The 17,570-nt window shown below is 38.7% G+C and overlaps 1 protein-coding gene across 1 annotated transcript; it reads right to left on the bottom strand.

The window, feature by feature from the left end:
- Positions 1-10,230: 10,230 nt before the first annotated feature.
- Positions 10,231-17,048, bottom strand: LOC133285478 (B3 domain-containing transcription factor VRN1-like). Its single transcript, XM_061482749.1, has 4 exons — positions 16,939-17,048; positions 15,576-16,083; positions 14,944-15,089; positions 10,231-10,479 (listed from the first exon to the last, which is right to left on the bottom strand). Exons 1-4 carry the CDS (start codon positions 17,044-17,046, stop codon positions 10,231-10,233), a joined length of 1,011 nt encoding a protein of 336 aa, XP_061338733.1. The 5' UTR covers positions 17,047-17,048.
- Between the last annotated feature and the right edge of the window lie 522 nt (positions 17,049-17,570).

Below are 17,570 nucleotides of genomic sequence, written 5' to 3'. Positions count from 1 at the left end.
TCTTAGAAAATACAGTGGCACTCCTCAACTGATCCAACAAGTCATCAATACGCGACAATGGGTACCTGTTCTTAACCGTAACTTTATTCAAATGCCGGTAGTCTGTACACAATCTCATGCTTCCATCCTTCTTTTTCACAAATATAACTGGTGCTCCCCACAGAGACATACTCGGTCTGATAAAATCCTTTGCCGGCAGCTCCTCTATATGCTTCTTCAACTCAACCAACTCCAGCGGCGACATCCGGTATGGAGCCAGGGAAATAGGCCCCACACCAGGCAACAATTCAATCGAGAATTCAATCTCTCTCTCAGGTGGAAATTCTGGTATCTCATCAGGGAATACATCCACAAACTCATTAACCACCGGAATCGTAGAAATTTCAATCTCCTTACCACCCACCAAACCACCCAAGAAAATATAATTCTGATCCCCATCCTTCAAGGCTTTAACAGCTTGACAAATAGACAGAAAAGGAGACGGACACCCGTGGGCCTCTCATGTGCGAGTATCAATCTCTTCCTGCAACAATCGATCATTGCGCAGTTTTGAGATAGCCAATCCATACCCAGTATCAAATTAACAGAAGCCAGGCGCATGATAATCAAATCAATAGTATAACCGCTGCTTTCGTAGACAAACCCAACCTCTTTACACACAAAGGAGGAATCACTAACCTCTCCTGTAGCAGTAGTAATACGCATAGGGGGAATCATCCGTGATACTTTTAACCCCAATCCTTTTGCAACATATTCCGCCACGAATGAATGGGTAGCTCTCGAATCAAATAAAATAGACAAATCAATTTTTGAGATAAAAATTGTACCTTTAACCAGATTAGGTGCCTTCTCAGTCTGTTGCACATTTGTAGTATAAACACGCCCAACTGTAGAAGCAGATGGCAAGGCCTGCAGATTCGCAGCCTGCCTCGTATTACTGTAACAATTATTGGCAAAATGTCCAACCTTACCGCATTTAAAACAAGAATTCGGAGCCGCAGTACAAGGCCCCTGATGAGATCTCTTACACTTATCACAACGAGGATTAGAATTCCTGTCATTAAACCCACTTCTCTGACCACACCCCTCTTAAACTGACCCGGAGACTGCCTCACCTGCAACCCCCTACCTCTATTATTATTCTGATGGTAGCCACCTCTGTTATTATTACCTGGAGGACCAGATGTCCTCGAAGAACTAGATTTTGGATATCAATTATAAACACTTTCAACCCGCTTGCACTGGGTCACTAGATCTGCAAAATTCCTCACAGCAGTATTAGACATTCTTTTAGCAATCTTCTCATTCAGACCTCTCTGAAACTTAGCAGACAGAAACTCAGGAGTCGGCAGCACACCCCCATAATTAGCAAACTTCACTAACTCATTGAACTTCGCCACATAGGCATCAACAGTCATGGTACCCTATACCAATTTCTCAAACTCACCCTGTTTAGCTTCCCGAACATCCCTGGGAAAGTACTCTTCATGAAATAATCTTTCAAATAAAGCCCAGGTAATTTCTTCCCCCTGAATAACAAAAGGCTGAGATGTAGTATACAACCACTCGTGGGCATCTCCCTCGAGCATATAAACAGAATACAATAATCTTTGGGGATCCTGACACCCCATAACCTGAAATATCTTTTCCATATCCATCAACCAAGTAGTCACTACCTACGGGTCCCTTAACCCCTGAAATGCTGGCGGTTTATGCTTTCTAAAAGAAATGAGCCTCTGCTCGTCAGTACCAACAAATACTTGCCCAGCAACTCCAGCAGACTGAGCAACCACAGAAGGATCTGGGATATAAGTAGGATCAATAGTGTGACGACTAGCCTCCCCAGAATGACGACTAGCCCCACTCCTCTCCTGCTGAGGTGTAACAGATGTCGCACGAGTATGAGTCTCTGTAGCCGTATGTGGAGGAGAATCATCCCTCCTGTTCCGAGCCCTCTCTGCCCTCATCTCATTCATAAAGGCATGCATCATATCCTGATTATTTTTCATCAGGGTCTCGGTCATATTTCTTTTTGCAGCAGTCTCTTCCTGCAGAGCATTCAGAACTGCAGTAATAGGATCTGGTGCTACTAGACGACCTGCACCTCGGGTTCCACGGTGACCTCGTTCCCTACTCATGATATCTGTACATGTAATACAAATGAATGAGTTGATCGGACCCACACTGAGGAATCACATATGCAGTACTCATAAACAGTTCACAGATAGCTATGCAACACAAAATATAGTTATGCATTATCAGAGTTCCCTAACAAAACTACTTTGATACCATAAGATGTAACAGCCTGTTATACGCCGGTATTGTTAACATTAATTATGATATTAAGCGCAGTTACAATCACAACAATTCATTTATAAAATGCGAGTAAACTTTTTCCGTTTATTACGCGAGTATTTAAAACCGTAAAAAGCGTAATAAATAAAAGCTGACCATAACTGTATACTCTTACGGAATACTTATTTAAACTATTTTTATATCTTATTTTACTTAATACAAGTCACTAAGGGGTTCCCATAAACTCACTTAGCCAATTTCACAATCTTACGTTTTCTACCTATCCGAACATGGTTCAGTTATTATTTTTCTGCGCGTCCCTATCAGACCTCTATGGAAGGAGATATGTTCTCCCAAAGTTCACCTAAAAACTGTCAATTCCTAGAAATTTCGCCAAAGTTTCCTTTGTTTTTCCAACGTTTCCCAAATTTATGCAAGTGATCTATGACCTCAAATGGCACCTAATAATCAGTGGGTGGCACACACAAGGACTAACAATGCCTTGGGGCACTTACAACCCATCACAATTTATTTTACTTATATGATACATATCACACTGCTTCCTCGATTAATACTTAATACGTTTCAATCATCAAAGTCCAATTGCATGCATCTTCGAAACATACACATAATCATATTCCTAAAATAGGCCTATTGCCCTTCCATCATATTACATGTTTACATATCACATCAAGTATTCAGGTACAGTTTACAATCTCCATATGCATATTACACTTTACAACTCAAAGTCTTCAAATACAACATAATGTAAAAACCCCAAAATGATATATGTACTAGACTTAGGCAAAATGACATGAACAAATATGACACTGTAACTCATCTTACATACATATGGAATATTCATGCTCTAAGTCTAGCCTAGGCCCAGTGGCCACCAAAATGCAAAATACTGCAAATACTCCAGCTAATTGTAACAGCCCGTTACGTACCGGTAATGTTATCATTGTATATGGTATTAAGCGCAGTTACAATCACAGTAATTGAGTTAATTAAATTACGGGTAAACTTTTTCTTTTACTACATTCCTTTCTTTAAGCATTAACCATTTCCGTAATCAATTAAAACAACGCCATAATTGTAAATGCAAAACTCGCAGAAGCTTAAAAACTTACTAAACATAATCCCTCTAAGCAATGCCATTTATTTTAGATTTTTGAAAACACATTTTTGAACTTTAACACAGTGGTAATCAATTACCATACTTGAGGTAATCGATTACCAAAGGTTACTGTAGAAGTCAGAACCTCAAATTCAGCTCCCTTGTTTTCTGGTAATCGATTACCAGAGATTGGTAATCGATTACTGAACTAGGTAATCGATTACCAATGCTCTGGTAATCGATTACTGAACTAGGTAATCGATTACCAATGCTCTGGTAATCGATTACTTTGAAGACAGAAGCTCAATTTTTCGTCCCCTATTGCAGGTAATCGATTACCAGTGAAAAGTAATCGATTACTATGCAGCAAAAATGACAGATGACAGCTTTTAAGACCCAAAATGAGTGGTCTAACTTACTCTTAACACATTGCTACTTCATATACACTTTACACATGTCCTAATGTAGGCTCTAGGCCCTTCCATCATGCATATTCATTAATCAATGCATCAATTACAATGTTCTCAATATCATAGCCATTTACGCATGAAATGGTCCATATACAACATAAGTTTTCCAATGCCTCAAATACAACATAGGTGGCCATGGACAAGTCCCATGCTCACACAAAATGCGAATAGAAACAAGAGGCATAATGTAAATCCAATACAAAAGACTTAGAATATAATCATGAACATCACAAAAGCATGGAAACCTCCACATGCAATATGTTCATAATCTAAGTCCCAAAATGCTAACTAAATCCCATGTGCATCATATATGCTTCTCCAAAACACCATGTACTCCATATGCACCACATGCTACTGCCATCCACTAAGTGGGCTTCTTGCCCGAAACTCCTCCGTGCTCATAATGTCCTGAAACAATGTCCCCAAACGTGGGGTGAGATATACATATATATCTCAGTAAACCAAGGGTACTAGAGGATCACTCCACCCCATGGCTCACTCAAAGTGCTACAAATGATATCATGTAAAAATGCATGCATACAAAATCACACACAACTGGGCACATCCAAGAACATCCTCATAAGGATTCCGTTCGAGGACCCCATCATATAACTCCCGGGAATCTTCCTGGTGCCTCTCCCATAGTTGAGACGACCCCATGGCAAAACCCAACTGGAACTCCTCATGAGCCCTATCCAGCGGAAGTCCCACGTTTGGATCATCCTGGTACCGCTCCCAGAGTCAGCCCCACGGCAAAAACCCGACCGGAATCCTCAAGGGATATCTCCAGCGGAAGTCCAAACCAACACACATCTACTGGCCAGAGATCACAAACAATGCACACAACAGTAATGATGCATGAACATACATTTTCCACACCACATCATACAACACAAAATCCAACCACAACCTTCCACTAGGTGTGGTGGAGCACACAAGGGACTAAACCCCAGTTCCAAGGGTTTACCTCAACTCCAAGCACAAGGCTCCAAACGTACGCTCCGAGCTCAATCGACCACTATCGCGTCCGAGAGAGGTAACCTATATACAAATGACCATCAAACATATGCAAACAATTCATCAATTTCACACAATTATAAAACCAACCTAAAGTCACTTAGGCCTAATGGCCCATTCCCATTTAATTCAATTATCTTAACTCCTTGACTCTTCAAAGTGATTCATCAACCCCACCATTATACACTTGATCAACATCCATTGCCTAAACCATATTTTCACATCATTTTTCCTACCAACTACTTATGGTTCGAATTCATCAATGAAACACCCCTCAAGGTTTTCAATCCAATTCAACAATTACACATGTCATAAAATCCTATTATTAACCTATACAATAAACAATCATGCCATTTTCACACAACTAAATTTCTAAATCTCATGACACTTGATTTTCTTCCTAAGTTAAATCATCATTTTCACTTAGAATTTTCATAGCATTTCTAGCTCAATCATGTCATTCTAAGACATTATCGTCTAATGCAATTTTTCTATTTGAGCTTCCAATCATTATAAATCAACAATTACAAGCATAGGGTTCATAAATTTGATCTATGAAATCAATCATAAAAACCATGTAAATACACTCACAATCAATGCTAGACTCTCCACCAAGGCTTCTCCAAGCATCTAGAGGTCCAATACGTCCATGAACATCACTTTTTTCCAATCTTTCAAAACTGAACTAGGCTAAATACTCACCAAAGGAGCGATTTCAAGGCTAGGGGGTATCACCAATGGCTTTAGAATGGGTTTTCCAATTGATTTCAACACCAAAATCAAAGGATTTGGCCAAGAAGTGGTGGTTTTGGAGAGCAAAAGGATGAAGGCTCATCAATGGTGGGAGGGGTTGTTTCACGCTGGAAAAGAAAGGGAAAGGAGAGACAGAGCTCGTGAGGTTGAGGGAAAATGAGGGAAACTTAAGTGGGTTTTGGTTCCGCGGGTCCCACACGCGATTTAACTTTAATGAAACATCTAATTTAAACCACAATTTCATAAACTACGTATTTTTCCCGTTCGTGCCATATTTTTGTTTCCTAAAAATACTGATCAAAATTTCACGCCTATCGTACCATTATACCGCAGTATTTTATACCGGAAAATCACTATTCATCAAAATTTCAGAAACTTGCCTATCCACTCGATTTTTCGTTCTGAATCCATTTCCGGCCTTATTTTTACCATTTGAGACCTTCTACTCGATTTTTCATGCCTAGGGATACGTGTTTGGTAAATTACCATTTTGCCCTTCTTATATATTTGACCCTAATCTCAGGATTTTCACTAATCCTACCCTTTTAAGCGACATTATCATCTATAAATATATATTTAGAAATACGAGGTGTTATACTAATCATCATGCAGGCTTCTTGCCCGCTGCTCCTGCACCACTACTACCTCCTGAAATAAAGCCCTCAAGACGGGATGAGATATACGAATATATCTCAGTAACCCAGAGGTTCTGGAGAATACTCCACCCAATGGCTCACTTCGATACATCTAAATAATATAAAATAACTTCTTAAAAACAGGATACAACAAGGGATTTAGTGAAAATGGGGATCATAGGATACAAAATACGACGAAGATGGAATGGTAGCTACCAACACCACGGAACGTCCTCGGCATATAAGCCTATGGGTCTCATCCAAGGCGTGTTCCTAGAACATCAACCAAGGTACCCCTCCCATCCGCCTACACCCGAGACTACCTAGTGTGCTCCTATTCGGATCACACACCACGACCCTAGGTCAACTGGAACTCCCTCTCGGAGACCTATCCAGTGGAAGTCTGAAACACCCGAAGGCAAAACTGTCTGCTGGCCAGAGACTCGTTACCTATGTACCAACATACATACTAAATGCATGATCATGTTATTCTACATTACTCATATACATTTCCTACCATCACCCTCAACGGCATGGTGGAACACACAAGGGGAACAAACCCCAATACCAAGAGGTTAACTCAATAAGCCTCTTCACTTAGCTCCACAGCAGTATTTCTCGAGCTCTCTATACAACAAAAATGCCTACACAGAGGACATTCTCAATTAATTACTGTTCATATGAACACATGCAAGTTACTAATTCTACAAGTATGGTTCCAATTACTCACCTCGACCCCACTTAATCCAGGACCAAGGGCAATCCACCGAGCTCACGGTTCAGGGTTCAAATCAACGTACGGCAACCTACAACAACCATGTATGAATCGTCAATACACGGTAATTCTGTAATAATACAAAAAAACGTCAAAACATCTTCTTAACTTATACAAACCAACATCCACTTCCACCTAGAATTTTATTAACATACTGTTTACGCAATTTTCTCCTCTTGGCCGAATTGGCCAAGTTCAAAGTCCATGATTTTCTTTCAAATATGACCATGTTTTGCACTTCGATCCAAGGGATTCATGAACCATCAAGCCATAACATATTTAAATGAAACTCCTTCCAAAGTCAGCCCCTTGGTGCGCATGATATATGATTGGAAACTCATCTTTTACCACTTATCAAGAAGAGGAAAATACAAGGTTATGACCACAAGAACACAAGGATTCTTTTCCTCAAAGTTTTAAGCATTTTAGGGACAAGAAAATAATCACTAGCTCCTCTTAACTCCCTTGGGCTGCTACGGTTTTAGAAGAAAGGATTGAGCTGCTTGAGGTCTCCTTGGTTGTACGATTTAGAAGCAAACTTTCAGCTGCTTGATGTCACAAAGAAAAGGAGGCAACCGACTAACTAACAAGGCTGGTCTAAGTTGTTTATTTGACTTGCTTCTCACCAGATTTTTCCTTGGCCGTATGCAAGGAAAGAAAGAAAACAAGGGGCGGTCATGTGTTTGGATAGGGAGAAGAAACCGACTTGAGGTTTTGGACAAGGAAGAACCGACTTGATTGTTTAAAGCAAATCAGAATTCTTTTCTTTTGGTTACCACTTGGAAGGCACAAGAAGCCGACTTGGTTTCAGCATGACAAGGATTTCACCTTTTTACTTCTTTCTCTTTGGTCCCACGCTAGACACAAGGTTGCACCTTTGTTGATTAATTTCCACCGCTTGGAAGGACACCAAACTTGTCGACCTTATTGTTTTCATTTCACTTAAGATTTTCTTTCTTTTTTATTCTTCTTTTGGTCACCGCTTGAAGGGACAAAGGGTTGCCGACTTTGCTTCTCAATTTCTTTAATTTCTATAATTTATTCAATTCCCTTTTCCATTTGCTTTTGATCCACCGATTGCCACTTGATGCCTTATTGTTTCCACCGCTTGTACTTAGTTTCTTTGATTATTTAATCCACTCATCATCTAATGAAACAAGGCTAGCGTGGGATTCATCACCTACTTGGGTACCAAATACACCATTTGTTGATTTGTTAGCTCACTAAGGACAATGCAATGAATCACCTACTTGGGAGACCAAAAATATACCATTTAGTTTATATTTTTCTTCTACATACTTTAGTTTATACTAAGTAAAATTAATTGGTAACAAGGTCAACAACAATTTGTCAATTTACCGTTTTACGTATTTCGACCTTCTTTTCAGGATTTTCACTAATCATTCCGTTTAATTCTCATTTAACTTATGAATATTTAAACTTAAAAATGTGAGGTGTTATAGTAGTAGTGGCGATGGTGGTGGTGGCAGTGGCGTGGTGATGGCGATGGTTGCATTGATGGCGGTTGTGGTGATGGTGGTGGTAGTGGTTGCAGCGGTGGTAGTGGTGATGGTGGCATGGTGGTAGTGATGGGTAGAGGTGGTGGTGATGATGGCGGTGGCATCGTGGTGGTGGGGATGGTCACGACAGCACTAGTGGTACGACGGCGACGACGACGACGACGACGGTGGCAGTGGTCGTGTTGGGATGATGGTGGTGGTGGTGGTGATGATGGTAGAGATGGAAAATGATTAAGAGATATAAGCGTTTTTCATTTTATGTCCAGGAACAAAAAAAAAAATTTGATTCTTTTTTCTGTTTCCCAGCACAAAAATTAATCCGGTTCATCCCGGGAACAAAAAAATAAACCAATTTTACCAAATGAGTTTTCTATCCATTTCTATTCACGGAAACAGAAATTAAAAAAAAATAAAATTGATTCCGGAGAGGTTGTCATGCGCACCCTTGGTATCAGCTACAAAATTATTGCTAGTAAATGTATACAGATGCTAATTTAATAAATAATTGAAATTTAACTCAATAAAATAGCGTTGATCTGATATAATTGGACAAGATTATTTATAATCCTAATGGTAAATAAAAGATATAATAAATGAATATATTAATAAAAGAATAATATAAATCATTAAAAAAAATCTTCCCTTACACTTTAAAATTTTGGATTAAAATAGCTCTTTACAATTACTAAAGTATGGTGCTCAAGGAGCCTCTCAAGCATTACCAAGTTCACATATGCAGTCAAACAAGACAAGTATAAAAAAAAAAACCTCAGAAATATCTAATCATACTGAATATCATTCATAAAAATTAGCTATTATGCATGCCATTCAGTTAATTTAATGATTACATGGATGAATATAAAATTTCAGATCTCATAAATTGTACCGGATTTCAAGAACATAAACTCTACACATACAATGGTATGTATGGATAGACTACATGTGCGGCTTTTGTATGTGTAACGGAAAACTGTCCTAGGCTATATTGTATTTTTCTTGTAGTGAGTAGACAAAACTACAACTAGGGGTGTCAAAATGGGTTGACACGACACGAATTCGATACGACACGAATTTTACACGACACGAATACATCAACACTAACACGACACAAATTTTTATTCGTGTCAAAATCTTCAACACTGACACGACACGAATTTTTTGCGAGTTGATACGACACGACACGAATAACACGCAAAATGAGGGTCAAAACAGTAATTGACAAAAATAAATTTAAAAAAATGGGTCGAATTAAAAAAAATTTAAAAAATAATAATAATAAAATAAAATTAAAAAAATTAAAAAAAAATGAGTCAACACGAACACGAATACATCAATACGAACACGACACAAATTTTTTATGTGTCATTTTTCCCTACACGAACACGACACGAATTTTTTTGCGAGTCAACCTGAACACGAATTTTCGTGTCGTGTCGCGGGTCGATCCACGTGTCATAACCTATATTGACACCCCTAACTACAACATGAAGTGGTAAAACACGAAATTGGACTAAAACTGTGAATCCCAGCATATATATTTTTGGTTCATATATTAAAGGATTAACAACAATACAAGTCGATTTTAGCAAGAGGGATAATACACCTTTTGCAAAATTACTCAGTTTAAGAGCTCCCACTGGATTGCCTATGTGTGGCCTCTGAAAATATGAACATCAAATACATACTCTTCTCTATTAATGAGTTCAAAGATACAAATATCTCCAACTTGCAATTTGCTTTCTTTAGCAAAAAGGTTCCAACCAGCGGCAAAATTGACAACAGAATTTATTGGATAATAGAGCAACCTTACAGGCCACAACTTCTTCCCAAACTGTATCATCACATTCTGCTTGTTCTTCTGTACATACTTCCTGGCGAAGGCACTTGGTATACTCTGCATTGTGTTACATTTTCATCATAGTCAGAATAGAGTCTAAATTTCTGAAAGTACAATAATACCAGCAAGCTGGCATGATATAACAATTCCTATTACTTGAAAAAGGGTATTCTAATATATTATAGAATTGTAAATAATGTGTACAAAGGGTTCTCTATTTATAGAGAATATTTGACCTACTTTTAACCTAATGGGCTTGGCCCAATACAACAAAGGGCTTGGCCCAATACAACAATAAATGACTAAATAAAAACTAAATAATCAATATTATTTACAACACTCCCCCTCAAGCTGAGGAATAGATATTTATCATTCCCAGCTTGCTAGTAAGTTCTTGAAATCTGTCTGAAGGAAGCCCCTTTGTTAATAGATCAGCTAATTGACGCCCAGTGGGAATGTATGGAGTGGTAATCAACCCGCTATCAAGTTTCTCTTTGATGAAATGGCGGTCGACCTCAATATGTTTAGTCCGATCATGTTGAACTGGATTATGAGCTATACAAATAGCGGACTTATTATCACATAGCAGCTTCATAGGTCCCTCACATTTTATTTTGAGATCATCAAGTACAATTTTCAGCCACAGTAACTCACAAATGCCTTGAGCCATAGCTCGAAATTCAGCTTCTGCACTTGATCTGGCAACCACATCTTGTTTCTTACTTCTCCATGTCACCAAGTTACCGCAAAGAAACATGCAATAACCAGTGGTAGAACGACGGTCAGTGACGGATCCAGCATAATCAGCATCTGTGTAGACTTCTAAAGATAGATTTCCATCACGTCGGAATAACAATCCTTTACCAGGAGTACCTTTAAGATACTGAAGAATTCTCTCTACTGCCTGCATGTGTTTTTCCTTTGGATCGTGCATAAACTGACTGACAACACTAACAGCATAAGCTAGGTCTGGTCTAGTATGGGCCAGATATATCAATTTCCCAACTAGCCGTTGATATTGTCCTTTATCAACTGGAAGACTCTCTTCTTCATAGCCCATCTTGTGATTCTGCTCAATAGGAGTATTAGAGGGGTTACACCCGAGCTTTCCTGCTTCTTTGAGAAGATCAAGAACATATTTCCTCTGGCTGATAAAAATTCCTTTGCTTGAATGAGCTACTTCTATCCCTAGGAAATATCTCAGTTTCCCAAGGTCTTTGATTTCAAACTCAGAGGCAAGCCGTGTTTGCAGAATCTGTCTCTCCACAAAATCATCACCTGTGATAATAATATCATCAACATATACAAGGAGCACAGTAAGCTTCCCATTTTGGGAGTGCTTGAAGAAAAGAGTGTGATCTCCTTGGCTCTGTCTGTATCCTAAGGTCATCATAACCTTAGTAAATCTTCCAAACCAAGCACGAGGTGACTGCTTCAATCCATACAAGGCCTTTTTTAATCTACAAACTTTATTTTCCCCCTTCACAGAATCAAAACCAGGCGGGATTTCCATGTAGACTTCTTCTTCTAACTCACCATTGAGGAAAGCATTTTTCACATCAAATTGATTTATATCCCAATTGTAATGGACAGCAAGGGATAACAAGATTCTCACTGTATTCATCTTTGCAACTGGAGCAAAGGTTTCTTCATAATCAATGCCATAGGTTTGAGTGTAACCTTTGGCCACTAATCGAGCCTTATATCTCTCAAGAGTGCCATCAGAATTATATTTCAGGGCATAAACCCATCTGCACCCTACTGCTTTCTTTCCGTTGGGTCTATCAATAACCTCCCATGTTTTATTTTTCTCCAAAGCATTCATCTCCTCTTGCATGGCTTGAGCCCAATTCCTATCTTTCAAGGCTTCATGTACTGATTTTGGGATTGTAATAGAATCTAGTGCTGAAACAAAGATTTTGTGCTGCACAGAAAGATTAGCAGAGGAAACAAAGTGGGAGATAGGGTATTGAGTGCAAGAGGGACAGGAGGAACAAGTTTTCTTGTGACAAGATCTTTTTCCTTTTCTAAGAGCAATAGGTAAGTCATCAGAAGTAGAAGCAATGGGTAAGTCATTAGAGATATCAGAAGAAATAGACAAATCATGAGAGGAAATAATATTAGAATCAGAAACAGGAGATTCAGGAGACTCAGAAGAAATAGGAGATTCAGGACTTACCAGTGGTTCAGACGATTGAGGTTGCTGGTGAGACAGTATGGGTTGTATCTCAGGTGTATTTGAAGGTTCTGACACACCAGGAGCAGACACACTAGGAAGAGAGAAGATTGATCCAGACTCAAAGAAGGAAGGGGACGAGTCTTCTGAAGAACTATTCTCCCCCTGACGATGAGGACCCAGGAAATAAGATTCAGATTCTTGAAAGGTGACATCCATAGAAACAAAAAATTTCCGACTTGGTGGATGATAACACTTGTACCCTTTTTATAAGGGTTATAACCAAGGAAGACACACTTAAGAGCCCTAGGATCCAACTTACTCCGATGTTGTTTATGAACATGGACAAAGGCAACACATCCAAACACTCTTGGTGGAAGGCTCTGCAATATGGGAACAGAAGGAAAGAAGGAAGTCATGGAATGAATAAGACTGATAATGTTAAGGACCCGTGAAGGTAAACGGTTGATCAAAAAAGTTGCAGCTAATACTGCTTCTCCCCAATAAGAACTAGGAACAGATGTCTGAAAAAGTAGTGCTCTAGCAACTTCAAGAAGATGACGATTTTTCCTTTCAGCAACCCCGTTTTGTTGAGGGGTATCAACACATGTGAGCTCATGAATCATACCTCTGTCTGAAATGAATTGTGACAGGCGTCGATTGACGTACTCAGTACCATTATCAGATCTGAGTCTTTTAATACCCTTACCAAACTGAGTCTCAACCATGTGATGAAACCGAATAAATATCTCTGGTACTTCAGACTTGTCTTTCATCAAGTATATCCATGTTATCCGAGTACAATCGTTAATAAAAGAAACAAACCACCTTGCACCTGAAACACTGTGCACTTTAGAAGGGCCCCAAACATCAGAATGGGTAAGAGAAAAAGGTTCCCTGCTTTTAATAGTGCTAGAAGGAAATGACACTCGATGGTGTTTTGCAAATTCACAAACATCACAATGAAAGGTCTCAACCGACTTATTGAGAAACAGAGAGGGGAACATAGACTTCAAAAGACTAAATGGTGGATGCCCCAGACGCTTGTGATGGAGCCAAATCATAGACTCTGCAGTAGAAGGATGACGTGTCATTAATAACTGATTTTTGCTAGCATGGTCTGGAAGGAGATGATACAACCCATCCTGTTCATTAGCAACTCCAATTGTCTTCTTCGTGGTAAGATCCTGAATAAGACAATGAGAAGGAAAAAATGTGATAGAACAATTCAAATCAGTTGTAAGCTTTTGAGTGGAGATAAGATTAGTAGAAAGCTGAGGAACATAAAGAACATTTTTAAGAAACAAGGAAGGTTGAATTTGAATGTTACCAGAACCAATAACTGATTTATGGGATCCATCAGCTACGGATATAGTATGACTACCAACAGTAGGATGATAAGAACAAAACAACTCAGTACGGCAAGCCATATGATCAGTTGCACCAGAATCCAAAATCCATGAGGTTTTAAAATCAGTGCAAGAAGCAAGAAGAGATATAGAACGTGTGCTCTTACCAGATAAGATCGAAGAACTATCATGCTCGGCCATTCTTTAACAAAAAAAGTTAACAACCAGCGATAAAATCAACCAAACAAAATATCAAATGACCTCTAATCAGAAAAATAATTACAGATCCAGACAGAAGACAAGAAGACGAGAAGAATGGTGGTGGTCCGGTCCAAAAACACGGTCGTACGCGCCTCCACGCGCCGGAGAAAGGAGCTGCGCGTGGGATTCACTCGCCGGGAAAGGGGCGGCGCGTGAGAGCGCGTGGATGGGCTTCACCGGCTGAGATTTTTCTGGTGTGGTCGTCCAGTGAGCGCGCACCTGTCTGTGGGTGGTCGCGGTTGAAAAGTCGCCGGAAAGTGGTCCAAACAGTGAAGACAGATCTGATTGGAGGCGGTCGGAGGTGTTTCGGTCGTTTGTGGCGGAGGAACAATGCATAGAATGATAGATCAGAGGAAAAATAAGGTCAACAATGGTCCCCTTGGTCCAAAAGGTCCCCGGAAAAATTTTCCGGTGGCGGCTGATGGCGGCAAGAGGCAAAGAAATTAGGGTTTTGTTAAAAAAGAAGATAATATGTGCGGAAGCAAAGCCCTCAGATCGAGAGCTCTGATACCAACTTGAAAAAGGGTATTCTAATATATTATAGAATTGTAAATAATGTGTACAAAGTGTTCTCTATTTATAGAGAATATTTGACCTACTTTTAACCTAATGGGCTTGGCCCAATACAACAAAGGGCTTGGCCCAATACAACAATAAATGACTAAATAAAAACTAAATAATCAATATTATTTACAACACTATTCAAATATAAATGTCTGCTTAACTTATACTTACTGCTCTGCTTTTCCTCACATAACTTGGCCATATATTGATTATGAAAAAGGGATTTTCAGAGGTGAACTTCATAACTTCTTTTAGAGATCCGGTTGTCCCGGGGCAGGGAGTAATCAACAGTGAAGTTCTTTTGCTTGCATTCCCACCTGTGACATGCCAACAAAAACATTTAGTTTAAGCATGCACTACGCAGCAGCATTTAGCAGATAGCCCCTTGCATTTTCTGCAAATCATGATGGTATATTCTGGTTTTGATAGAGAAACAAAGATTTTTTTAATCTGATTCAACCTCAAGATAAGAAATTATCTATCATAAAAAAATAAAACATAAAAGTAAAAATAAAATCTAAATCATAATTACATATGATGTATTTATCAGATGCACACCAAGGAATATATGACAAGAATAAAAGAAGGATTTTTATATCTTAACATTGTGGTTTTATTCAAAGCTTAGCAATTTAGTAGAAGTTTCGTCTTCAACATGAGGCACACAGTGATAAACTTACACCACAGATGTCCTCTTTGAAAATTTGAACATATCCTCAGAATAACATGGGTATGTTATGCATTTAACCTCAAGAAGTCAATTGAATCCACTAAATGAAATGATCTGATCTTGAAATACATACCATCCAACTCTTGCTTGACAGATGCAATTATTGGCATCTCAGAGTTTGTTACTTCAGATTGACTACCTTTAGTTTGGACATGCGGGAGAAAATTTTGCGGATTGAGGCTTCTTTCATCTTCTCTAGCTATGCCAGTTCTCGATTTCTTACTTGTTGGACAAGATGACATTGGTGATTTCAGTCTTTTCTTCTGACATGGAGGTTGCTCATTCAAAATTTCCACTGAATCATCAATGGTATGGTCATGGAAAGGATAGTCTATTTCAAGGGCACTCATGTCAAATATGTGTACCTCAATATGACTAGAATTTTTCTCATATTCAAACACTACTAAATGCCCATGATCTAGGGAGTAATAACTAGCAAATTCTTTCCATCCCTTTTCAAACAAAATTTGACCATCATGTTTAGTCCAATATACTTTCCATTCAATGCCGTCTGGGGTTTTGAGAAACATTGGGTTTTGCAGACCACCACCATATCTCCTTGTGAAATTGTTTGGGATCTTCTGCAACGAACCTGGTGTTAGTAAGCAACATCATGACATTCAAGCATAACAGATTTAAAATGTACTGATGATTATTTGCTCCTCTACTTATGTTTTCCTATTCTCAAACACATGCTGATAACCCAATCTGTTAAGATTGATTCTAATGAGTTAGTTAGGGTGACAACCAAGATTTAACAAATATGTTTCAATCTCTCCAGATTGAATCTTCTCTCGGATAAAATAGCAATCAATCTCAATGTATTTGGTTCCTTAATGGAAAACTTGATTTAAGGATATGTGTAATGATGCCCAATTGTCCCATATCAGTTATACACTTATACTCGCTATCATTCACAAATGTTCAACTCTTTGATAAACTATTTCAACCAAATGAGCTCACAAGTTGCAGTTCACAATGCTCAATATGTTTTGAGTCATGTAATCAACAAATGCAAGATAAGGTTGTCTAGTATGGACTCATACTATAGGTCTCACACACTCTCCTTTCCCTAGACCCTAAGCATAGTTAGTTCACTTTTGATACACACACATGAATCATGTGGAGGTATATACAAGACCCTGCATTCTGATCCAACAATGACTTACACGAAGGAGCCAATTACACAGCTAAATAAATCAACTTACAGTCCCCACTAACCCCAAGATGAAATGATGTAGAAAACCGAAGGTGGAAACAAACCATGTATGTGTATGAATCTGTAATGAGCATTCTCTCCCTCTCTCTCACAATAACAAATCACAAAGAAAAAGGCAGAGAGCTACAGAGAGACATTTGAAGCATTAGCTAATATTACCAAATGGAATGAAAAGAGAAAATACGGTGTGAAGAGATGAAAGAAAGAAAATGCTTACAAGATTTCCATCTTCCAGACTTTTACTGAGAATAATCTTAAAGAAACGGATTGTAGTAAATGAAGAATGCTTATTTGGTTGGTTGTTAGGGGAAGTCAAGGTTGCCATTGTTGTGTTGACACATAAAATGCTGTGTTCCGTCCGAACAGAATCTAGCCTTAAATCTAGGTTAATTGGGCACGGGGTACGGAGAACAGCATAAATTTTTTATTTTCAATTTAAATTCTTTTAATATATATATATATATATATATAGCTTAACATTTCTGCAGCAGCCGTAGATAGTGTTATCTACAGCTGACACAGAAAAATGGGCCCCACGGCTTTTTTTTTAAAAAAAAAAAAAAACTCAGGATCCGTTGCCGTATCCTAGGATTCGGACGCGGATCCTTGCTTGCTGTAGGTACAGCAGCTGCAGAAATCTTTTTGCCACATATATATATATGGTAAAATCATTTCTGCAGCCGCTTTACGTACATCAAATGACAACTGTATGATTATGATTCCCTACATTTAATGCTTTCATCCTTGTATGATTATTATTCCTCGCATTTAATGCTTTCAAGTATATATTTGCCAAGTATTTGATTGTTGCACGTACATCAGCTGCAAAAATATAAATCCCTATATATA

This window comes from Gastrolobium bilobum, unplaced genomic scaffold (genome assembly GCF_033153095.1).
Source record: "Gastrolobium bilobum isolate Gb01-03AN ecotype WA unplaced genomic scaffold, APGP_CSIRO_Gbil_v1 utg16346, whole genome shotgun sequence".
NCBI classification, from domain to species: Eukaryota; Viridiplantae; Streptophyta; class Magnoliopsida; order Fabales; family Fabaceae; genus Gastrolobium; species Gastrolobium bilobum.
Note: the sequence above shows the minus strand (reverse complement) of the source record. Positions and strands in the feature narration are given on the sequence as shown.

Excerpts from the sequence above, each read along its gene's own strand:
- LOC133285478 (XM_061482749.1), bottom strand. The coding sequence starts at position 17,046 with ATGGCAACCTTGACTTCCCCTAACAACCAACCAAATAAGCATTCTTCA. Across the intron at positions 15,090-15,575 it reads TGTCAAGCAAGAGTTGGATG|GTGGGAATGCAAGCAAAAGA; the intron begins GTATGTATTTCA and ends GGCATGTCACAG. Across the intron at positions 10,480-14,943 it reads ATGTGAGGAAAAGCAGAGCA|AGTATACCAAGTGCCTTCGC; the intron begins GTAAGTATAAGT and ends AACACAATGCAG.